Source organism: Gastrolobium bilobum, unplaced genomic scaffold, assembly GCF_033153095.1.
Source record: "Gastrolobium bilobum isolate Gb01-03AN ecotype WA unplaced genomic scaffold, APGP_CSIRO_Gbil_v1 utg9709, whole genome shotgun sequence".
Taxonomy (NCBI): domain Eukaryota; kingdom Viridiplantae; phylum Streptophyta; class Magnoliopsida; order Fabales; family Fabaceae; genus Gastrolobium; species Gastrolobium bilobum.
The window spans coordinates 36,832-62,112 of NW_026900038.1; the positions used below are offsets into that span (position 1 = coordinate 36,832).

Below are 25,281 nucleotides of genomic sequence, written 5' to 3' on the forward strand. Positions count from 1 at the left end.
TGTGAAATCATTGTCATTTCCTATACCGGAGCCGTCATGAAGATCTCCACCCCGCAGACCCTCGAATATGAACACGACAGTTCAACCAAAACCCTAAGATGTGCTCCCTCCAACCACTTCACAATGTTAAAACCTTATGCTTCAAAAAATGTTGTATCAAGTGATTTGGCCCCACAAATGGGTCGGTTAGCAAAGTCACGAACAAATGAATCATGAAGCACGGGGTCATGCTCGAACAAGTATCCGAATGGGAGGTCGACATGAGTGGGCTCTTCATCTTGTGGCCTTGACGAAGACGGACGGTCTTGTCGTAGCTTCTTATGTCTATCATTTCCCACGTTATCCGATCTTCTACGCCCAGCCATGGGAACAACGGTACCTACAATGCAAGTGGAAACAATATCAATGGACAATAACAATATCAAAAAATTTTAAAATTCAATATAAAAAACTAAACCCTAACCCTAAAATAAAACATAAAACAAACCCTATACCTATACCCTACCATAAAAACAGGAACGTAAACCCTAAACCCAATCAAAAACAGCAACCCAAACCCAAACCCTCAACCCTAACCCTAACCCTAACCATAACATAAAAACAGAAACCCTAACCCTAAACCCAACCTAAAACAGCAACCCTAACCCTAACCCATCACAGGAAAAAAAATCCTATACCCTAACATAAAAACAGGAACCCTAACCCTACACCCAAACAAAACAGCAGCCCTAACCCTAACCCTAAACCCTAACCCTAACCCTAACCCTAAGCTACCACATCAACCCTAGTCAATTACCCTCACATCAAACTCAACACCCTACCCCTAACCTAAAGCCACAAAACCGCAAACAACCTTCTACCATAAACAAGAAATTTAAAAAAACAGAAACTAAAGCATGGAGAAAACAAAAAAAAACCTAAACCTAAAACCAAATGCAAGTCAGAAAACGTTACCTACAATGTCAATTTCGCAAGTTGTGAACCAATGATGCTTCAATCGGACCTTCAAGGGATGAGATTCGGACTTGGTTGAAGAGAGGGGTTCTTGGAGCGAAATTAGTCGACTAGGGTTTGAAAATAACCCCCTTTGCGAAATGGGGGGTTTTGAAAAACCTGATCCGCGATATTTAGTCGACTAAATAATGGCCTTAGTCGACTAAATGTGCTCGACATGTAGTCGATCAAGGTGAATATTTAGTCGACTAAAATTCGTGTTTTTTGATTATTATATTTTGCCCATTTAGTCGATTAAAAGTGCAACTTGATCAACTAAATGAGAGCAGGATAATGAATAATTCTCAGGGAGGGCCAAATTGATTATTAATTAATTAACAAGGAAAAGAAAGTCCTCTTTTTTTCCCATAAGTTAGTTTTTGTGTACTATAGTCCGAGCTCTCTAGAAGGAAGAAGAAGCTGGGAGCAGCATGGATCTTCTCTGCGACGCATACTCCAATACCTCAGACGACGACGACGACGACAAAGGAGAACAACCGAAACGACAGAGATTATCAATCTCTTCCTCAAACCCACCAAAACCCCATCTTTCTTCTCCTTCTTCTTCTCTTTTCAACTTCCAAACACAAGCTCCCATTCCTGGAAGTTACGTTTCCAAACGACAACGCGCGTCATTGGGTCCCAAGCCCACCTCTCTTCCTGACCCTAATCCCCTTCCATCTTCCTTCACACTAACCGGTACTCATTACCCTCTCACTTGTTTCTCATAATTTACTATCTTCAATTTTTATTTTATCATTAAAGTTTTTATTTTCATGTCTGTTCAATTTTTTATTTGTGATTATAGATTGAGTTTCTTTTTTTTTTGACTTCAGAAGGATTAGAGTTTAATTTTGATGCTTAATCGTTGTAGACACTATCATCTAATTTTTTTTTTCTTTGACAGCGTTTTAATGAGTTCTACAGTGTTAACAATTACATGAGATGACACTATTATTAAGTAACATTTCAACACATCAATAGTGTAAAACTTTTTTTTTTTTTTTTTTTTTAGTAATGACATTGCATCAACATTAAATTCAAGAGAAATATATTTTGGTTTTAAATTAACTTTAGAAATGAAATTGATGCTCCATGTATTTGTTATATAGCAGCATTTAAGATCATGAACTTCATCTGTTACCTCTTAATTTTTCTTGTTACTGCTATCCTGTGTTACAGAGATATATTTACTGAGTATATGATACCACATGATATATGTACTGGACTAAGTCTCTTTGACAACTTTGCAGTCATTAAGAGAGTGAGAGTGTGAGACATAAAGGGCTAGGGAGAGTAGAATACGACATGCCTTCCGGTGGATATATCATGGTCTAAAGTAATATGAGGGATTGGTGATGTATTTTTTCTCTAATTACATTTAGGTAAATTAAGGATCAGTACCTACTATAAGGATGAAGAAAAAGAGATGTAGAGCTTAGTTGTGTCATGGATACTTAAGAGAGTATGGGTATTAAAATGATCTTTTCTGAAAGAGACAGGTAAAACTTAGAGTTTTAAACACTCATTCTATCTTTTTCATGATTTTTATCTGCATTCATCTATATAATTCTCAATCAATTTTTTCTACTTAGTATTTAATGGGGGTATTTGTTGACCGCAACTAGTTTGGGTTAAATGTGATGCTGATGTTGATGTTGATTTAGTGGAGGTAGAATTGAATAAATAGAGAACAGGGTAGTTTGTAGTAAAGAGACTATAAGACACCTAGCCTCAAATATAGTTTTCTTTGGCATAGTTATCATCTTAGTTCGAGGTCTATTTCCCAACTTAAGGACCTCCATTTCTATTTAGTGAGGAAAGTCAATAGAAAAGTAGCATTTTAATTTTGAAGCATACAGCATTAGCATTTAAGTATCATATAATCTGAGTCTGGCTGAGTGATGAGCTTGTATAATTTACAATTTCTTTATTTCCTCTCACATAGACCTTTTCTTGTTGGTAGTTTCTTCAGAAATAGATATGCTGGATGTTTTAATGCTTATCTCTATTCCTTTGCTTTTATATTTAACTTCTAATCATTGGTAGAGACAACAATTCTGACCATTTTCTTGTTCATAAACTTAGGGAGTATCTCAGATGCTGACATACCCCGTAGCATTTTATCGTTGTTGAAAAATAAGGCACAGGGTCATCAAAACCTCAACTCAATACCTGAAAAGCTATCTGCGTCTCTATATGGGCATACAAAAGCTGTTAATGCTATACATTGGTCATCAAGTCACGGTAAGTTTTCTGATACAGACCAATTCACTATCACACTAATATCATATAACAATGACACCAAAAATGACTAAACTGAATATGAATGGATCAGAAACAAGATTACGATGATCAATTCACCAAGTTCTACAACCAACCAAATAACGTGGAAAATTACAGAGCCGTACGATTAAGCTTCGTCATTACAATTAACCAAATGGAAATAGTGAAATGGAAATTACAAGCAGAAAAGTAAGGGATAATTGTGAAGCAGTTGGAGAGGCTCCACTCTCTCCTAAGGTCCAAGTTCTCAATTCAGGTTCTAGATAAATCTTCTCTCACATCAGCAGCCTCCCTTTATCCTCCCCACGCACGTCCTATTGCGTTCCCTCTTTCGGTTGCAACAGAATGGATGAGTCAGCATCAGGGGCAGCATGCAACGGAGTGGCTGAGTCAGCATCAGGAGCAGCAGGGCCTTTGTTGATTGGGCCTTGATCTGCATCTTCATTTGTAATCCATACCCTTCTATTCCTGTCTCTCTTGTACACCTGACTGGGCTTGGGTTGGTTGGGCTGGGTTGCATCAATACTCCCCCCAATTCAAGCACCTTGTCCTCAAGGTGGAAGTGGGGGAATTTCTGGTTGATGACAGCAAAAGACTCCCATGAATTTTCGAACTCAGGTAGGTGCTGCCATTTGAGAAGAACTTGTAATTCCCCAGCCTTGGATAATCGCCATTGGATTAATCTTTCCGGTTCCACAACCAATTCCCAATCATCGGACAGGGCTGCTGGTAAAGGTTGAGCAGTTGGCACAGGTGCCACCGCCTTCTTAAGCATGGAAACATGAAAAACAGGGTGGACTAGACAGCCGTGTGGTAGTTGGAGCTTATAGTCTGCTTCCCCAATTTTTTCCAACACCAAAAAGGGTCCATAATATCTGGGACTTAATTTTTCATTAACCCGCCGAGCAATAGTTTTGAGCCTATAAGGCTGAAGTCGCAGGTAAACCAAATCACCAGGGATAAACTGCACATCTCTCCTATGCTGGTTAGCATGCACAGTCATACGGTTCTGGGCTTGCACCAAATTTTGTTGTAGTTCAAGCAGAATGTTGTCTCTTGCTAGCAGGGAACTAGAAAGGGCATCCACTGTAGACGCATAAGTCTCACCCTTCAACAATTGAGGAGGGTCCCTGCCATAGAGAGCTTTGAACGGAGTCATGCCCATAGCCTCCTTGTAGGTGGTGTTGTACCAGAATTCAGCCCAAGGAAGCCACTTGGGCCATTGTCTGGGCTTAGGCCCACAGAAACATCTCAAATAGACCTCCAAACACCTGTTGACTACCTCCGTTTGACCATTGGTTTGGGGATGGTAGGCAGTGCTATAGTGCAATTTGGTGCCTGCACTTTTGAACAAATCAGTCCAAAAGGAACTCATAAAGACTCTATCTCTATTGGAGACAATAGTGGCTGGGAACCCATGAAGCCGTACCACCTCTCTTACAAACAAATCAGCAACGTCCCTTGCTGTATAGGGGTGTTTTAGAGGTAAAAAGTGGGCATATTTAGTGAGACGATCTACAACTACCAAGATAGTATCAAACCCCATAGCTTTGGGTAACCCCCCAATGAAATCCATAGAGATATCATTCCACACTTTCTCGGGAATGGGCAACGGTTGCAACAGCCCAGCTGGGGTCAGGTTTTGGGCTTTATTTTGTTGGCAAATTATACAAGCTGTCACATACTCCTTAACTGTTCGTTTCATACCCTCCCAATATACAAGGCCAGCCAGCCTCTTTTAGGTTCTAAAGTACCCAGAATGTCCTCCAAAGTTGGAGTCATGGAATTCATGGAGGAGGACAGGAATAAACTTGGAATTCTTAGGCAATACTAACCTGCCATTGTAATACAGCTTGCCTTCCCTCAGCTGGAAGCCTGGATGAGCGTCCTTATTGATTAACAAAGCTTGGATAATGCCCCTGAGCTTACTGTCATCATGCAGCTCCATCTCCAAGTCATCCAGTGCTAGGAGTTGTAACCTGGTGATACTGGCTAATTGCATTTGCCTAGAGAGTGCATCAGCAACCAGATTTTCCTTGCCAGGATAATATTGTATGTCGAAGTCAAAGCCAAGCAACTTCACAGCCCATTTCTGTTGTTCCTCATTGAGTACTGCTTGATCCGTCAAAAACTTCAAGCTTTTTTGATCAGACTTGATGACAAAATGCCTTCCCATCAAATAGTGCTTCCATTTTTGGACAGCAAAGACTATAGCCATGAGCTCCTTTTCATACACTGATTTTCCTTGTGCTCGTGGAGAGAAACCTTGACTTAAAAATGCGATAGGCCTGTTATCTTACATCAACACAGCCCCTATCCCCTTCCCTGAGGCATCTGTCACCACGGTAAATAGCTTGGTAAAGTCAGGCAAGGCTAAGACCGGAACCGTACTCATTTTCTCTTTTAACAACTCGAAGGTCCTCTCTGCTTCTTCGGTCCAAACGAAAGCATCCTTCTTAAGCAGCTCCGTAAGTGGCTTTGCAATCTTCCCATAGTCTTGTACAAACCTCCGATAGTACCCTGTGAGACCCAAAAACCCACGCAAACCCTTGATGTTTTTGGGTGCTGGCCACTGCCTCATGGCTTGTACCTTACTAGGGTCGGCACTAACCCCTTGAGCTGTTATAATGTGCCCCAAATACTCCATGTGATCCTTACCGAAGCTGCACTTCTTCCTATTACACACCAGAGAGTTAGACCGCAAAGCCTCGAATATCAACCGCAAATGTTCCAAATGTTCCCTTCTGCTTTTGCTGTAAACCATGATGTCGTCGAAGAACACTAGTGCAAACTTCCTCAAAAAGGGCCGTAGAACATCATTCATAAGAGCTTGAAACGACGACGGGGCATTTGTCAAACCAAAGGGCATTACTAGGTATTCGTAATGCCCTTGATGCGTTCGAAAAGCTGTCTTGGGTATATCTTCTTCGCGCATCCTGATCTGGTGGAACCCAGACTTCAAGTCAAGTTTAGAAAAAACCACTGAGCCTCCTAGCTCATCCAGCAATTCATCAACAATTGGAATTGGGAATTTATCCCGAATGATCAACTGGTTGAGGGCCCTGTAGTCAACACAGACCCTCCAGCTGCCGTCCTTCTTCTTAACAAGGATCATCGGACTAGAATAGGGGCTGGTGCTGGGTTTAATCAACCCGTCCCCTAGCAATTCAGCAACCAAGCTTTCTATTTCAGATTTCTGATAGTGGGGGTACCTGTACGGGCGTATGTTAGGTGCCACACTTCCTGGCTTTAGGTTGATGGCATGGTCTTGCTGCCTCATCGGTGGTAACCCAGTGAGCTTTTGGAATACATCCTCAAACTCCACCAGCAACCCGTCCAATTCTGCCCACGTAGTGTCACTCTCTGTATCCCCTTCCTCTTCTGACCTTAGGAAAAATCCTTGACCCTGATCATGCAAGGCCTTTACCACCGATTTAAGGGAAGCTTCTGAACGAAACAGTGAGGGATCCCCTCTGATGGTAACCTCGCGGCCCTGACTCATAAACCTTAGAGTGAGGTCCTTGAAATTGGCCTTGATCTCACCTAGCTGAGTCAACCATTCGAGTCCCAGCACCACATCGGTACTCCCCAAATCAAAGATGTATAGGTCTTGGACGATCAACGTACCTTGAAGCAAAAGGCTGACCGCCTTACACACACCTTGACAGCAGACTTTGTGCCCGTCACCGACTTCCACGTTGTACGAGTGCGTGTCAGTAATGCATAACCCCAACCTCATGGCCGCTCCTCTTCCTATGAAGTTGCTCGAAGCGCCACAATCGATCATCACCACAACCTTTGATCCCTGAATGTCACCCCACGCCTTAAGAGTTTGGTTTGAAGCGAGCCCTAGTAAACAGTGCATGGAGAGATGCACGGCTGTCACGTCATCTTCCTTAGGCTGGTCTTCTCCTTCGTGAGCAGGGACCTCAGCCTCCACCTCCCGTCCGTCCACGTCGTGCTCATCTTCAACAATCATCACCTGGAGATGCTTGAACGGGCACTTATGCTGTGGGTTCCATCGTCCGTTACAAGTGAAACATAGCCCCTTGGCCTGGCGCTCCCTGACTTCCGCCGGTGAGAGACGTCGATTGCTACTCGCGTTACTGTCCGACGCGATTCCGGCATCCCCGTGCGCGTTGACGGTACTAGGTGACCCCTTCGTGGCCGCCATTTGGGTTTGCTCTTCGATGGGAACCCTAATTGGTTGATTGGTATTATTTGAGTGGGTTTGACCCGCGACCCGACCCGGGTTGGACGGGTTAAAGGAACCTGGCCCACTCCAGCCCCCCTTAGTGGTATATTGGCCAGCCCAATTTCTCTGGGCCTGAGTTCCCTTCCCTAGCCCCGCTGGCCCAACTCTTCCCCCTGTTCCCAAGCCTTCGTCCCTCAACGCGTTGTTCCTCTTCTCTATCTTCAGAGAATACTTCATCATCTCCGATAAGCTGATGTGGGGAGTCATCATTAGTTCTTCACGAACGCTACATCGGACTCCATTAAGCCATGCCCCCTTCAGAAGCTCCTCATCCTCGAAACGCAACGCACCAATAACCTTCTCAAACTCACATCTGAACTCCGCCATCGTCCCCATCTGTTTTAATGAGTACAGAGCTCTGTATGGGTTGTCGAGAGCTTCAGGTTGGAACCTGCTCAAGACCTCTCGCCGGAAGACCTCCCAACTCGCGTTGGGGTTGTTGATTTCCCACCACAGGTACCATTGTAAGGCTTCCCCTTCCAATGTCACCATTACTGCAGCTACCTTGTCTTCATCAGCTAACCCATTGACATGGAAATACCTCTTAACCTTGTTTATCCACCCATACGCGTCCCCTCCATGGAACAAGGGTATTTCTAAACGCCTGGTCATGGAATTCACCGGATTAAACCTCCGTCCTTGCGGTCCATTTGTCTCCCTGTTAGAACCGTCGTCCTCTTCGTGAGAGCCGTTCCTCCTGGGTCTCGCCAAATCATCCAGTCTACGAAGGATTTCTACCACTCCGGTCTCGCTATTTTCCATCCTCCTTAGTATTTCAACATTCTGAGCTTCTGTCCTGCGCAGCCTCTCCTCCATTGCTTCTACACGGTTTTCCATGTTTCTAGTGACAACCATTCCACAGAGCTCCTAGATCGGAGCTCTGATACCAGTTTGATACAGACCAATTCACTATCACACTAAGATCATATAACAATGACACCAAAAATGACTAAACTGAATATGAATGGATCAGAAACAAGATTACGATGATCAATTCACCAAGTTCTACAACCAACCAAATAACAGGGAAAATTACAGAGTCGTACAATTAAGCTCCGTCATTACAATTAACCAAATGGAAATACTGAAATGGAAATTACAAGCAGAAAAGTAAGGGATAATTGTGAAGCAGTTGAGAGGCTCCACTCTCTCCTAAGGTCCAGGTTCTAGATAAATCTTCTCTCACATCAGCAGCCTCCCTTTATCCTCCCCACGCACGTCCTATTGCGTTCCCTCTTTCGGTTGCAACAGAATGGATGAGTCAGCATCAGGGGCAGCATGCAACGGAGTGGCTGAGTCAGCATCAGGAGCAGCAGGGCCTTTGTTGATTGGGCCTTGATCTGCATCTTCATTTGTAATCCATACCCTTCTATTCCTGTCTCTCTTGTACACCTGACTGGGCTTGGGTTGGTTGGGCTGGGTTGCATCATTTTCTTTGTTGACAAACTTTTTCCCTGGAATGATATGCAATATACTTTTAGTAAGGAATAATTTTCTTAAACTGTTTCTTAGTGATGGAAGTATTGTATTATGTTTTAATGTTTAAAGCATGTGCCTATTCACAGCTAGAATAATTTTAAAATCAAAGTATTGAAAAGTTTTGTTACACACATACATGGAGGAAGAGAGAGATCAAGAGAGATATGCTTGTTATATATATTACTAGTATTTATCTGTTCATTAGAGTTAGCTTACAGCTCACCTCCTTGCATCTGCTGGGATGGATCATATGGTTTCCATATGGAATGTATGGAGCAGAGATCAGAAGAAAGCATGTGTGCTAAACTTCCATAATGCAGCAGTGAAAGATGTGAAATGGTCTCAGCAAGGGCTCTTTCTGCTTTCTTGTGGATATGATTGCACATCAAGGTTGGTTGATGTTGAAAAGGGATTGGAGACTCAGGTTCTCAGAGAAGAACAAATTGTTGGAGTTATAAAGTTCCATCCAGACAATTCAAATCTCTTCCTTTCTGGGGGATCAAAGGGCCGTATCAAATTGTGGGATATCAGAACTGGCAAAGTTGTGCATAACTATAATCGGAATTTAGGTCCTATTCTGGATGTTGAGTTTACAACAAATGGGAAGCAGTTCATTTCTTCTAGTGATGTATCTGGGAGCAATCTCAGTGAGAATTCTATTATTGTCTGGGATGTGTCAAGACAGATACCATTGTCTAATCAGGTGAGAGAATTCTCTACTATTTTTTATATTTTGTTTTATATTTCACCCTTGTTTATCATTAGTTTTAGCAGCATTACTGATGACTGTTTTGGAACAATAAGCCATTCTAGAAGGAATAGTAAAAGTCAAAGCTTACAAGTTCTATCCAAGGTTCTGAAACCAGACCCGTAATGAATGGTTAAATGGACTGATTCATGGTTTAGTGGTTCAACCATTTTTGAATTGTAGTCGAACTGGAATTAATTTTTAATATATGTTAAAATTATTTTGTTTTTAATATTAATAAATTTTCAGTTATGTTAATTTTGAAATTTAAAAATTTTATGCTACTTTTATATTTATTTAAAACTAGATCATTATCATGTAAAAATTATGGAAATAAAATATATGATAACATATGTTCTAATTCATACAACCATCAGCACCAATGACCTAATAGTTGAGCATTGCTTCTCCAGGCCAGAGACTGGGGTCCAGTCCCATCTCTCACCTTCATTACATTTTATGACAAATGTATAAACCGGCTCTACCATTGAACGGCGACTGATTTAACTAGTTTTACACGGGTTTAATGGTTATAACACCTGTTCATGGCCTCCTGGTTTTACAGTCTTGTCCAGACTGGACTGATCATAGGACCAACTGATGGTTAAACTAGTCAGACTAGCCAGTCCTGTATAGTTTTCAAAACAACAGTTCTATCTCTTCCAAAGGGAGTTGTTGAAGAAAATAGTATTCAGTAATTATAGTAGCAGCCAGTCAAATAGTACTATTTTATTTTGTAGTCTAAAAGATATTTTGGAATTTATTAGGAGTGTTAGTTTTATGTGATAACAAGCCATTCAAAGATCTGCATCAAAAGTGCTATTTCTTATTTCCAGTATGAATTCGAGAATACAATAGTTACCCTTATAAGGAATCAATCTCTGACGAGATTTAAATATGAAACACCATTGAAATAACATGTACATCAATTTCAACAAAAAAAAAAAGACACAATATTGTGGGATCTGAAGTTCCTTGTCAAAGTTCATGGTTGTTTCCTTTGCTAGTTAATGAGAATAACTATCTTTAGGGTTTGTTAGAGATGAAATATAAAATCACTTACGTGTCTTCATTTAACAACTTAAGCTTCTGGAATAGTTGGTTCATGACATAATATTAGAGCCTCTATGACCAAGTGGTCTAGAGTTTAATCATTGCCAACCCCATTCTTTTGATGCAAAGTTGAATTTAAGCATAAGTACAATACTGGTAGCCGGGTCAGCAAAAAAGACAAAACATCCTATTATGAGGGGACTTGGTTGCAAGTAGTGCCCAAGCAGAGTTCCGAGCTCTAGCTCATGGACTTTGTGAAGGATCTGGTTAAGAAGACATCTTGATGAATTAAATGTCTCATATTCCCAACCAATAAGGTTGTATTGTGATAATAAGCAGCTATTACCATTGCTTAGAACCCTATTCATCATGATAGAACAAAATATGTGGAAATTGATCGCCACTTCATAACGGAAAAATTGGATGATAGAAGTACGTGTATAACATATATTCCTACCAAGGAGCAGACAACAGACAGTTTCACTGAAAGCCTAAACAAACTAGCCTTTGAAGATTTGATTTGCAAGTTGGGAATAATCAACATATACATCCCACCTTGAGGGGGAGTGTGGAATATCTTTAGATGTCTATGTATTTTAGGAAATATATTAGCCCTTTTATTCTTAAGAATCAATTATGATCTTTTTGATTGATTAGGGTAAATTCATGTAATTAACTAGTCTTCTTTTTCTTTTTAGTTTTGTGTGTATGTATTGTAACCTCCCCCGTTAGGAACAATCAATCCAATAAATTTTTTTTCCCCACTTTTCATCACATGGTATGAAAGCCACTGTGAACAAATGGTTCAGAATTCGATCCTTGCCGCTTCTCGTTCTTCTAATAAATATTGTGGAATTTCTTAGCGCAGGTAGGTCCACTTTTCAAGCCTAATGGGCTCTTGTATGAAGCGACATGTTACAAATATAATATAAATATAAAACCATTCATTTGCCTTCAGGTTAAGCTTTTGGAATAGTTGCTTCCTGACAAATTCACATTCTTAATTACATAAATTTTTCCCAAGAAAAGGTCTCCTTTATGCGGACAAAGGTCATAATTGGGTTGTTGGATACTTAGATGTTGATTGGGAAAATTGCCCCACTTATAGGAGATTCACATTTAGGTATTGTGTATTTGTTTGAGATAACCTAGTTTTGGAGAAAAGTGAGAAACATAATGAGGTTTCTAGGTCATGTGCTAAAGCAGAGTATCATTCCATGGCCACAACTACTTGTGAACTTATCTGGCTAAAACAATTGCTTAAAGAACTTCAGTTTATCCAAACTGAACTTGCAACACTCATTTGTAATAATCAAGTTGCTTTGCATATTGCTTCCAATCCATTGTTTCATAAAAGGATTATGTACATTGAAATAGATTGTCATTTCATTAGAGAAAATGTTCTCTTAGGAGAGATCATCACTTATTTCGTTAACTCAAATGAACAAAGGGAGGATGCCTTTACTAAGTCTTTGAAAGGTCTTCGAATAGTTACATGTGTAACAAGTTTGGTGCATATGATTTTATGCTCGAGGTTGAGGGGGAGTGTTGCGAGAATTTGTAAATACAATAATAATAGTGTAATTGTTAGAATCCCACATTGGTGACCGTTTATGATGTAATTATTTTATTTAGTACATAATAAAGCCTCTGTTGTGTAAGTGAAACATTGATTATATCATATGCCTTTCGTTTTCTTGTTATTCAACAAACATCAATTATCATGGAGCCACACAAATGACTCCTTTCAAGGCTCTTTATGGAAGAGACCCTGTGCATTGTTCAAGGGTGGCTACATGCCATCTAATGTGGATGAAGTAAATGAGCTTTTGTTAGAGAGAGACAAAATTCTATGTGAACTTACAGAAATTATCTGCCAACCTTCGGACTTTGTGACAATTCAAGCTGATCAACACATAAGAGAATTGGAGTTTGAACTTTAAGGCTTGGTTTTCCTCAAAATTCAGCCTTATTGCCTCAAATTCCTAGCCAAAAGAGTGAATGGAAAGCTAATCCCGCGATTCTATGGCCTTTACAAGGTTCTTGAAAGGGTGGGATAAACTGGCTATAAGTTGGAATTGCCCTTGCTTGTCACATACATCCTACTTTTCATGTTTCTTTGCTTAAAAAGTCTATAACAACCTCAACTGAATATTAAGATATTCCTCCAATGCTTTCGGAGGACTTGGAATTGCAAGTACAACTCGAGATTGTGCTAAATTTTCGTATAACTCCTACGATTTTGCTTGAAGTGCTAATCATATGGCAAAGTCTCCCTGACTTGGAGAATTCGTGAGAGTCAATTTCCACCACTAAGGAGCATTGCCCTTCTTTTCACCTTGACAATAAGGTTTAGATTTTGGGGGAGTATTGTTAGGAAGTTGTTAGTAACTCAAGTTTATCATAGGAAGCTGATACGGATGGACTAAGAAACAAATTTGGAAGGGTGTATGAAAGGAATTGAAGTGGAGGATTACAACTTCCACCTACAATTGTTGAGTCAACATCAATTGGTTAGAAGGAAATCTAGTAGTAAGAGTCACACTGATGGCATCACACAAGGCTGGTAACTATTAGCAAGTGCAAGATCACTTGGAGGCATCTTGGAGAATTGGAATCATTGTGCTAGGTTTATATAATTGTTCTAGTCAATTTTCTACTTTTTTTATCATTAGTGTTCGAACCAGTAAGAAGGCGAGCTTGGAGAACTTTTAGGAAAATATGCAAGGGTAAGGTTTTATATAATAATTTCCCTCAGCACACCCTCGCTAGTCGAGGTTAATAGGAAGTGATTTTTTTAGTGTCTGAACCAGTTTTTTCTTTTTACTCCACATCTGTACTAGCTTTTGTTTCTTACTCTCTGATTTTCTTTCATTGGAAAATACGAAAGTACTGTTATGACTGAATCCAAGTTGTGGATTAATCTTATTAATAAAGGTTCCTTCGTTTTCCTTCTTCTTGACTCTGATACTTAACAATTAATATCACAACTCTTCGATCTAGGGGCCTTTGAATGATGGTGACCCGAAGCATGGAGACGAGATTTGAGGAGTTGGCTGAGAGAGTACGGTGCACAGAGGAAGGGTAGATGGAAATCCTCCATAGGCTAGATGAAGTGTTGCAGAACATGATGAAGGGACCTCCAAGGAACAAGACTTGTAGAGAACAAGTTACTTGAAGAAAAAGGTGATTTGGAGGAGTTTGATGGAGGAAATGAAGGGGAACTTGTCCATATGGAACCACAAGCAAGGAAGTTTGAGATGTTGGTATTTTTTGGCAAGGATGCATACAACTGGTTGAATAAAGTGGAACGCTATTTTGTGGTGAAAGGCATGGTCGAAGAAGAGAAGTGGTTGGCAGTGCTATTGGCATTAGAAAGTGAGCCATTGAATTAGAATCAACGGTGGAAGATCAAAACCAGAAATGCCACTTGGGCTCTTTTTGGTTCTGAGATCCTCAGGCGCTTTCAACCGAAAATGGAGGATAACCATACCGGACGCTCCAAACATTGCATCCGGAAGGGTGCATGGTAGAATATCATGTGGCCTTTGAACGTGTCATTAGTCTCCTTAGGTACAAAGATGAAGAGTTGCTCAGGGGAGTATGGCTAAACGATCATTATGATAGCATAAGGGAGGAGATTTTAATGCATTCCACAAGGTCAATGTATCAACCAAGATTTGCATCTATTTGATCTTAGAGGGGTTAAGGTTATTCGGTGCTTAGATTTGTTGACAGGGTTGGGGGAGATCAAGACGAATTTTAAGGAGATGACCCTCAATTTTGATAAGGAAGGGAAGGAAGTCACTCTCAAGGGCTATATGAAATGAGGGAACATGAATTTTTGTTGAATAGAAGTAGGATCCTTTGTGTGAAGCCAACACTTCGTGGAAGGAGTTAGAAGACTTGCTTGAAGAATTTCATGACGTATTTCGGGAACCTTTAGGTTGCCTCGAAGCCAAGACCATGCCATCACACTAAAGCCAAGTAGGCAAATACCAAATAGTTTACACTCATTATAAAAAAATCTAAGTTAGAAAAGATTGTATCTGAATTATTGAGTAATGGCATGATTAGACAGAGTATAAGCCCGTATGCAAGCCTTATAATCCTTGTTAAAAAAAAGATGGCAGTTGTTGTGTGTGCGTAAATTATAGGGCATTGAATAAATGTACTATCTCTAATAAGTTCCTGGTCCCTATAATTGATGAACTTCTAGATGAATTGGGGGGTCTGAAGTATTTTCCAAGTTATATCTAAAATTAGAGTACTATCAAATTTGGATGAGGGTAGGGAGATATTCCCAAAATGGCATTTCGAACCCATGAAGGGCATTAGAAGTATTCGGTGATGCCTTCCCTCTACCTTTTAAGCCCCCATGAATGAGGTGTTGAGACCCTTCTTTCGCAGATTTGTATTAGTTTTTTTTATATGATATATTGATATTCAGTCAAAACAATCAGGATCATGTTGATCATTTGTGAAGGGCGTTTGAAGCTCGTAGAACAAATCAGTTTTAGTTAATAAAAAAATGTTATTTTGGTCAGCATAAGGTTGATTGGGACATGTTATATCTGTTGAAGGAGTAATGGCTGATCCAAAAAAAATTCAAACTATGGTGGAATGACCTGCCCTTGAAGATATCGAGGTGTTAAGGTTATTTGTGAAGGATTATGGAAAGGTGGCAAAACCCCTTACTGACTTGTTAAAAATAGATAATTTTAAATGAATTGTGGAGGCTCAAGAAACCTTTGACTTATTGAAGAAATTGATGAGTTTTGTCCCTGTATTGGCATCACCGGAAATTTCCAAGGAATTCGCAGTTGTTACATACTTACATATGCTTCTAGCAAAGGTGTTAGGGCTGTATTGGTGAAAAAGAATAGGCCAATTGCTTATATTAGTTCAGGATTCTCCAGGGGGCTTTGAATAAATCAGTATATGAAAAGGAGGTCATTTTGCGTTGAAAAATGGAGGCACCACTTAATGGGTAGACACTATAAAACTAATACTGAACAAAAAAGTCTTAGGTTCCTGACTAATCAAAAGTATTGGGGCAAGAACAACATAAATTGACATCAAAACTTTTAGGTTTTGCTTTTTAAATCCAATACTATCTCGGAAGAGTAAATAAAGTAGTTGATGCCTAGATTACCAAAAAAATAAAGTAGTTGATGCCTTATCAAGGCAGATGCAGCTGTCATTTCTCATGTAGTTAGCCAATTTAGCATATTTGGAGAGGGAGATTCAGTTTGATCCAAAATTAAGAAGCATAGCTCGAGATTTATTATTGGATCTGAAATCACATAAGGAATTTGAATTGTGTGGGGTTTGACTATTGTATCAGGTAAGGTTGGTGATTCTCAAGAACTCAAGCTTGGTTTACTTAGTCTTTAAAGAATTCCATGATTTGCACATGGGAGGCCATTTCGGTGCCCTTAGAACCTATAAGAGGATTGTTGGTTTGGGGTATTAGGATGGGATGAAAAAAACAAAATTCAAGAATATATGGCAGCTTGTAATGTTTGTCGACAACATAATATTCAAAATCTGTCACCTGCTAGATTGTTGAATATTTTGTCCATTCCCTCTAAGGATTGTCCAAAGCTTTTGAGTAGACACTATCTTTGTGGTTGTGGATAGAATGACGAAGTATGCCCATTTCATGGCTGTTTGTCACTGTTATTCAGCCAAGGGCGTAGTACAAGTATTCATTAAGGAAGTGGTGAGACTACTTGGGTTCCCCTGTACTATAGTTTTTAGATTGTGATAGAGTCTTCCTCATTTTTATTTTATTTTTTGGTTCGAATTTTTTAAGAGTTGTGGATTGAATTACACCATTGCCTATCGCCCATAGTCTAATGGACAGACGATAGAAGTGAATCGTTGCTTAGAAACATAATTGAGATATTTTTGCATTCCAAAACCACAAAGCTGGCCTAAGTGATTGCATTGTGTAGATTTTTGGTATAATACAATGTATAAGGAGTCCACCGTCATGACTTCTTTCAAGGCTATAAAGAATTATTTTAACCAAAAGTTTAATCTCTTAGGTGAATGTCATATTAATGGTTTTATATTATAGTTCCCTAATACGCCCTCTCACACAAGAGTCCATTGGGCTTGAAAGATGGACAATGTATAGGCTTGCCTACCTATGCTCAGAAACGGTGAGGATCAAACTCGTGACCACATGGTCACAGAGATTCTGATACCACGTAAAGAACAGTGATAGGGAATCAAGTAATAGTAGGAAGGAATTTAAAAAAAGAAACAAACACTGTATTAATAATATGAGCTTTCCCAACCTGAGAACAACTCAAACATTACAATGGAATTTCCCAAAATTCATCCAAGTCTGGAAGAAAGGTCTATAAGTAAAAGGGCTTGTGATCCTCTACGTCTTTTCCTTGCGTATACTTTTATGAACCTGTTATTTAGTGCCACGTCCTTATCAAACAGTTTCAACCCAAAAGTTGAAGTTATTAGGTGAATATTACATTAATGATTTTATTTATATTTCTCTAACAAAGGCATTAATCCATTGAGTTTGTTTCGAGAAGGACAACGCCACACTGTAGTAGATGAAGTTTCTAAGTTGTTGCAAGAAAGAAACACTATTCTTAATGAATTACAACAACAATTGTTGCAAGCCCAAAATTGGATGTAGGTTCAAGTCATAGGAGAGAGGTAGTATTCAATGAAGGAGACTTGGTTTACTAGAAGATGCAGCCATACAAGTTGAAGTCTTTAGCACATGTAAAGAACCAATTCAACCCAAAAGCTTAAGCTGTTGGGTGAGGTTACATTAATGGTTTTATACTTCTTTAACACGCCCCCTCACACAAAAGTCCACTAGGCTTGAAGGGTAGATAATGCACAGGCTCACCTATCTATGCCAAGAAACTCCACAAGACTTAATTATTTATTAATTAAATGGGGGGCGGTGATGATCGAACTCGTGACACAGAGGCTCTAATACCATGTAAAGAACCAATTCAACCCAAAAGTTTAACCTGTTGGGTGAGGTTACATTAATAGTTTTATACTTCTGTAGCAGCACATAAGCTTAATGAAAAATTAAGTCCAAGGTGTCACGCCCCGTTCTAGAATTGATTTGTGATCATTGCTTTATGATACTAAGCGCAGTTACAATCACATTAGTTCAATTAAAAACTTGGATAAACTTTTCTTTTTAAAACTTACTTATTTTCCTTTTGAACAACACCGAATTTAAAATAACCAATTGCCTGACCATAACCGTATGACATTGCGAAATAAATGAAACTAAGCTTAACATCATATTCTTAATTTGTGCAAGTGCAATACTAAACTATCTTCACTTTTTATTAAATTGGGAATTCTCTACTTCCTTTACGGTTCTCATCTCTTACTATGTTATAGATCTCTTGGTTAGCTTCGTGTGGGTTCAAACCGCGTTCAATTCGGAGCTCTGTATCTCGAGTTAGTCAATTTTACCAAACTATGTTCGTGCTGTTTTTGGGAAGTGCGCTTGAGCGCTCTACTGGGCGCTTGAGCGCCCAAAGACAGATAATTTGGCCATCTCTAGGTCTTTAGCACGCTTGAGCGCCCAAGGGCTGAGATTTTTCCTCTATTTCACGCACACGGCGCGCTTGAGCGTTCTTATCAGTGCTTGAGGGCGTTCCACCTGGGCCAGACTTGATCTCCCCGGTTTTTGGTGGTTCACTTGAAGGAGATCCTCCCTCCTTCTCCAACTTATTGGTACCTAATTGATGAGGGATTGCCAACCATGGTCACACACCTTGAGGCTCTCACATTCCACATACATTTCATCAATCCATCATGCAATTCAAATTGATAAAACATAACTTCACATTCATCAATGTATTAATATCTCAATTACAACTATGCTCTTCAAAATAATTACATGCCAAAGGACTTAACTGCCAAAGAGACATGATCAAAGCCATTACCCATAAACAACATGGCAATTACCATTACAATGATCATGCACTAAGTCCTTCAAAATACATCATATGGCCTCAAAATAAATACATATACACATGATGGTGCAATATAACAATTCTAAATGGCATGCAACTCAAATAGTCCAGCTATCAGGTACAATCTACTCATGCTTCTTGCCTCGTTCAGCCTCACCTCTATCAGTACCTGAAATGATGCCCCACAACACGGGGTGAGATATACGAATATATCACAGTAAATCAGGGGTTCTTGGAGATCACTTTACCCTAAGGTTTACTTCCGGTGTACACATAATCATAACAACTTAACACATTCTTATCCATAAACATCACATGGACTTCCAAGAGAGATCCTCAAAGGGTTGTTTCTCTTATGTGCTCACCAGAAGGAGATCCGCATAGGCTGTTTCCAAGGGAAGTCCACAATCTCACACTAGGGGCTTCCAAGAGAGATCCTCAAGGACTGTTTCTCTTAGGCTCTTACCACATAGGGCTATTTCCAAGGAAAGTTCGTACCAATCATCCTTATCATAATACTAGGCACTTCCAAGAGAGATCCGCAACAGGGTTGTCTCTCTTAGACTTTCACCACAAGAATATCCACATAGGGTTGTTTCCAAGGGTAAGACAAACTACCTGAAGATCCTCGTAGGGTTGTTTCAAGGGAATGTCCTTACTGGCGTGATGGCTTCAAGAGGGATTGAGGACTGTTCCTCTCAGGTAATAACCACAAGGAGTTCCCCTTAGGGCTGGCTCTAAGGAAGACCACACATCCATCATACTAGTTACATTCATTGGACTGATCCAATGACTATTCAATCCTCTCTCATTTATCATTCACTACCTCATCTCTCAACTATCAACATAATCTCAATCTGAATCCTCAACCATTACTTCATTCATTATTTTTACATCTATCAACCATTCCTCAATTACTCTTAAACAATCAAACATCAGTCAATGATCTTTAAGCAATCATAACATTTATCAATGCATGAATCAATGCATGAGCATACAATTTAAACTGGGTAAAAGCTTATCTATCTATCTAACTTTATTTTCTTTTAAACTTCATCCAATGGACTAGAATATTTTTCCAGTCCCATTTTTCAACTTTAATTTTACCTTTTGGGTAATTTTGTCTACACATATTTTTATCCCATAATTCTCACTGACCACACTTTTTACCTCAAAAGTGACCCCAGTTTATTTAATTAGGTATTTTACTTAATTCAATCCACTTATACATGCTTAATTAATTAACTACATGTAATTAATTTAAATACTTAAGTTAGAAGTATTATACTAGGTATTATTGCCCGTACTAGAATTTAGCTAGAATTGGTGAAGTTGCTTATTGGGTGGAACTTCCAGTTGACTTTAAGGTACATCACATGTTCCATGTATCACAACTAAAGAAGGCTATATCCCCCATCACTCACTAACAGCCACTGCTTTCTATATTATCTGAGGAATGAGAGCTCCAAACCGAACCAGAAGAGGTGTAACAGTGAAGAAAATCAGGTCAAGGGGGACTTGAAGTGTTTATCAAATGTAAGTCTTTGCCTTCTTTTGAAAATAAATGGGAAGACTTTACCATTGTTAATCATTAATTTGCTATTTTTCACTTTAGGACAAGGTGGTTAAATCGGGAGGAAGTATTGATGTGGATGGGCTGAGAAACAAATTTGGAAGGGTGCAAGTAGGAAAGAGAAGTAGAGGATTACAACTTCCACCTACAATTGCTGAGTCAACATCAGTTGGTTTAAAAAATCAAGTAGTTAGTGTAACGCCCCGTTCTAGAACCGGTTTGTTATTATTATGTATGATATTAAGCGCAATTACAATAACAGAAGTTGAATTAAACACGGCTTAACTTTTTCTTTTCTTAAAACGTACATTTACTGCTTAAAACTTTTTCCGTATTTATAAACAAATCAAAACTGTAATTGTAACTGAATAAAATGTGGAATAACTAACTAGCATAATATGTCATACAACATTCATAAAAGACTGCCATAGTGTTCCCATAAACAGCATGACTCCAAATACCGAATGGTGGTAGTTAATTGCACAAGGGTGGTAATCTCCTACCAACATCATCAAAATAAAACGGACAACATTTCGTCAGTTTTTCGGACATTTGGGGATAAGTTCCTACTATAACGTTTCAACCTGATAGACAATTTAAATTATTACAGATACAATCTCAATTTACCAAACAGGCATACAAGCTCTTCAATCAAGGAATCAAGGAATCAAGTCATAATACACTACAGTCCAATAATTACATACCCAGGAACTTTGCAAATACCAAAAGCATGATCACTACCCTACACCCCATATACATCATAGGTGGTATAAAATAACATGATCATACACTAAGTTCCCCCATGCATCATCAATACATGCCTCAAAATAAGATTACATTTACATGCTCAGCAACAGTAATCCAAAATCATGCTGCAAATAATGAACTATGCATAAACAACAACAGCGACATGCCAAAGAGCACAGTCTACATAGGCCTCTTGCCCATAGATGCTCCAGCACCATCAGTGCCTGTACCTGAAAGGGGTCCCCACAACACGGGATGAGATAAACATCTAAGTAAACCAGGGGTCTTTGGAGGATTCCTCCACCCCAGAGTTCACTTCAAGTGTAATAAAATAACAGTAAATAATATAATATATACATATCCATGCAATATGTAAAACATCTCCATAAGACATCCCTCTGGCACACTCACCATCCTAGGGATTCTCATATGCAAATAGTCCTACTGGTCAGCTGAACTACCAAGTATGAATTACGCATCGTCATGCAACATACAAAACATAGGGAAACATCATTCACACGCAGTGCATACACATACATATATCAATGCATTAAACTACTCTATTGCAATTATATACACCAATATCAGGGTTTGGTGGAACAATAAAGGGATAAATCCCAAGGTCCGAAGGCTTACCTAAGTCGCTTTCAATCTAACCTTTGTTTTGTCACCAAGTTTGCTTCCAACCAAACTTTGTATATATTAAGACCACAATCTCGCAAGCTAACACCTACACAAAGGTGTAATGCAATCAATCAATTACATCCATGAATATATCAATATTCATCAACAATCTAGGCAATCAACACATTACACAAGTGAAAAGTTAACCTATACTTGATTTAATTCAAGTAATCAAATCGAGTTCCATAGGCTCAGCCAATGTTTGATAACTCAAAGTAGGTCCACTTGCTTCAATCCTATCAACATAATGGACACTTTCAATATCCAATTCAAACATTCGAACATTCATTACTTGGAATGCAAGAAACCTCACTACATAGGCATAAATTTCAAAATTTAAGGTAGGTATGCAAAATGATCTTTCAAATACATTTTCACTATTAAAATCCTAATCTATACACTTTTTTCAACATGGCCTAAGCCTCATTCACACTCCAACTAGCCACGTTTACAAAAACAAAACCTAAAATACCAATATTCATATAAACCATTGAAATGCTAGTTTCTAAACATCAACTTACCTAGAATCATGCAATGAATGTTCTCCAACCTCACTTCAAGTAATGGACCGCTCCAAGTCCCTCTAACCTCCCTCTAACCACAATGGGTTGCCACTTTCTCCTTCCTTTTCTCTCAATACAATGCTTTTCTAAGGAATGTGGATTACAGGTTATCTTCTACTCAAGATTCTAAGCAACTTTTCTTTAAGAACCAAGAGATTCGTTGAGAAATGAGGAAGTTACAAAATCAAGCTTGAAGACAATGGGGTTCGGGTGTGAGCAGGGAGTTCGAGGAAGATGAGGAAATTGTGAGGTGTTTCTTAAGTTATTTCACTTACTTTAGTTAAGTAACTTTCCACTGGGTAACAATTTATCTATCCCGTTATCTTAACTCTGTTCTAAACTGGTCATATTGACTTAGAATATTTTTGCAGTAATATTCCCCAACTTATCTTTAAGTTCTGGGTAATTTTACCTACACACATTGCATTTTTTGCCCAAAAGTGACTTTAATTTGTTTAATTACGCCTTTTATCTAATTAAACTCGATAATACATGATTAAATATTGGGAAAAGTTCACCAATGCCCCTGTGGTTTGCTTCAGAATCATCTATGCTCCTGTGGTTTTTTTTCTATCACATATGCCCCTGTGCTTTGTAAAAAATAAAAAACCACAGGGGCATATGTGATAAAAAAATATACCCTTTCGCAAACTACAGGGGCATATGTGATAGAAAAAAAAACACAGGGCATAAGTGATTCTGAAGCAAATCATAGAGGCATTGGTGAGCTTTTTCCTTAAATATTTAATCACATGCAATTTCATAAATACACAGGTTAGGGTTATTATAGTTAGAGTCACACAGATGGCATCACACATGGCTGGTTACTAGTAGCAAGTGAAGGATCATTTGGATGCATCTTGGAGAATTGGGATCATTGGGCTAGGTTTGGGAGAGGACCAGAACCTCTCTAATTGTTTTGGCCAATTTTCTACTTTTCTTTATCATTAGTGTCTATACCGGTCTTTCCTTTCTACTCTGCGCCTGTACTAGCTTTGCTTTCTTACTCAAATGTAATTTTCTTCCTTTGGAAAATAGGAATGTACTGTTATGACTGAATCCAAGTTGGATTTAGTCTTATTAATACAAGTTTCCTTCATTTTCTCCGTTCTTGACTCTGATACTTAAACAAAGCGCAACAGGGAATCACACCTTAAAGTGGGTCCAAAGGCATGAGTGGGAAACTAATAGGCATGAGGTCGGCATGGGTTGGAAATTAACGGGCATGAGTGGGAAATTAATGTGCAGTAGGAAATGAATGGGAATGAGAGAAATTACTAGGGGAGATGGACAGTTTGAGAGGGAGGGGAATAAAAAGCGGGGAATGGAGTTTCGGAAAGCATCAGAAAATTGTAACGAGAGGAATTGGGAAAAACTAGAGCCTCTCGGATGCTCTAGGCTATCTTTCTTGTGTTTATTTTGCCATATTTCTGTCATTCTAATCTGTATCAGCCAGTCTGATATCAGCTTATTAGCAATAATATTCCGGTTTTCATCTCCTACATTAGATTCCTAACATAGTCTCTTACCACTCTAGCTCATGCCTCTCTTTATTCATCATGTTTACACTTTTGGAAGTAATTCAGCTGAAAATGTTTTCCCAGTTACATGTTTTAAGGTGTGAAATGCCCATGTTTATATTGTAGGCAACTACATATTTTACATTGTCATTGCCTACATATCAGATTAAGTTCATGTGACTTTTTGTCTACATTTTATTCGTGTAAACTTGTTTTCGCCTAATGGACCCTGTCTTTTGGCTAAATATTGAGATCTGTTGATGGTTGTTAGGTAAAAATGTTAGTGCAGTGATGAAATTCATGTTTCAAAGAAGATAAAACGTTTGCAGAAGAAAAACACGTTTTGCACTGATAACAAGTAATTTAGAAAATCACTTTTTACCTCTTCCAAAGATTCTCCCTGATATTAAAGCTGTGATAAAACTCAAGCCACATGCACAGCTGAGTTACAGGCTGAAATATCTGTGATGCTTACAACCTTTCGTTCTTGGTTCTTTATACATTTTGGAGTATGCAATTCATTTCTAAATATCATTTTGACCCTGTATGCGTGTAAACTTTGTTATGACTTTGTGAATTTAGATTTTAATTAGCTTATTATGCTTCTGAATCAGGTTTATGTGGAAGCTTATACCTGTCCCTGTGTAAGGTGCCACCCATTTGATTCGATTTTTGTTTCCCAATCGAATGGGAATTATGTTGCAATCTTTACTACCACCCCACCCTACAGACTCAACAAATATAAGCGATATGAGAGCCATGGGGTCTCTGGGTTCCCAATTAAGTGCAATTTCAGCTTGGATGGCAAGAAGCTTGCCTCTGGCTCTTCAGATGGTTTTATTTATATTTATGATTATCAGTCATCCAAAGTTGTGAAGAAAATCAAGGCCTATGACCAAGCATGCATAGACATTGCCTTCCATCCAGTTATACCTAATGTTTTTGCTTCATGCTCATGGGATGGAAGTATTTTGGTATTTGAGTAGAGTTACTTATTATCATACCAATTCCAGGGCAATCTTTTAATTTATCCAAACGACTGAAGGGCCATCCATTTGCTCGCTACAAGAAAATGACTTTCTAGGAAACGCGAATCTGAGAGGATTGGAGAAGTCTAGCTTTCTCTCAGTCTATCTAGCTGTTTCTAGTTTGTTACAGATACTGTGTGAATAATGAAACCTTCTCCCACATGTCGTATTCGTTGCTTAAATGTGTGCCTTTGACTGTTGTACTGTGGATTTAATGTTGATTCACATAAGTTTATAACTATAGTGACTCGTACAGAGTCAACTGTTGAAAAAACAGTTTAAAGTATTTACCAGACGTGAGAAATCTTGGTAACTATAATGATGTGACAGCTTCTTGTTTCTGAATAGTGTGGAAAGTTACTAACAT

General features: G+C 39.0%; 1 protein-coding gene across 2 annotated transcripts; it reads left to right on the plus strand.

The window, feature by feature from the left end:
- Positions 1 to 1,387: 1,387 nt before the first annotated feature.
- On the plus strand, positions 1,388 to 25,281 carry LOC133294960 (uncharacterized). 2 transcript variants are annotated; one of them, XM_061493733.1, is made up of 4 exons: positions 1,388 to 1,692; positions 3,082 to 3,240; positions 9,232 to 9,716; positions 24,501 to 25,281. In XM_061493733.1, exons 1-4 carry the CDS (start codon positions 1,425 to 1,427, stop codon positions 24,870 to 24,872), a joined length of 1,284 nt encoding a protein of 427 aa, XP_061349717.1. In that variant the 5' UTR covers positions 1,388 to 1,424; the 3' UTR covers positions 24,873 to 25,281. The 2 variants fall into 2 exon arrangements, with proteins under 2 accessions (XP_061349717.1, XP_061349718.1); XM_061493734.1 differs by having other exon boundaries at positions 9,337 to 9,716.

Coding starts and splice junctions, on each gene's coding strand:
- LOC133294960 (XM_061493733.1), top strand. CDS start 1,425: ATGGATCTTCTCTGCGACGCATACTCCAATACCTCAGACGACGACGAC. Junction 3,241..9,231: donor ACATTGGTCATCAAGTCACG/GTAAGTTTTCTG, acceptor GTTAGCTTACAG/CTCACCTCCTTGCATCTGCT. Junction 9,717..24,500: donor AGATACCATTGTCTAATCAG/GTGAGAGAATTC, acceptor CTTCTGAATCAG/GTTTATGTGGAAGCTTATAC.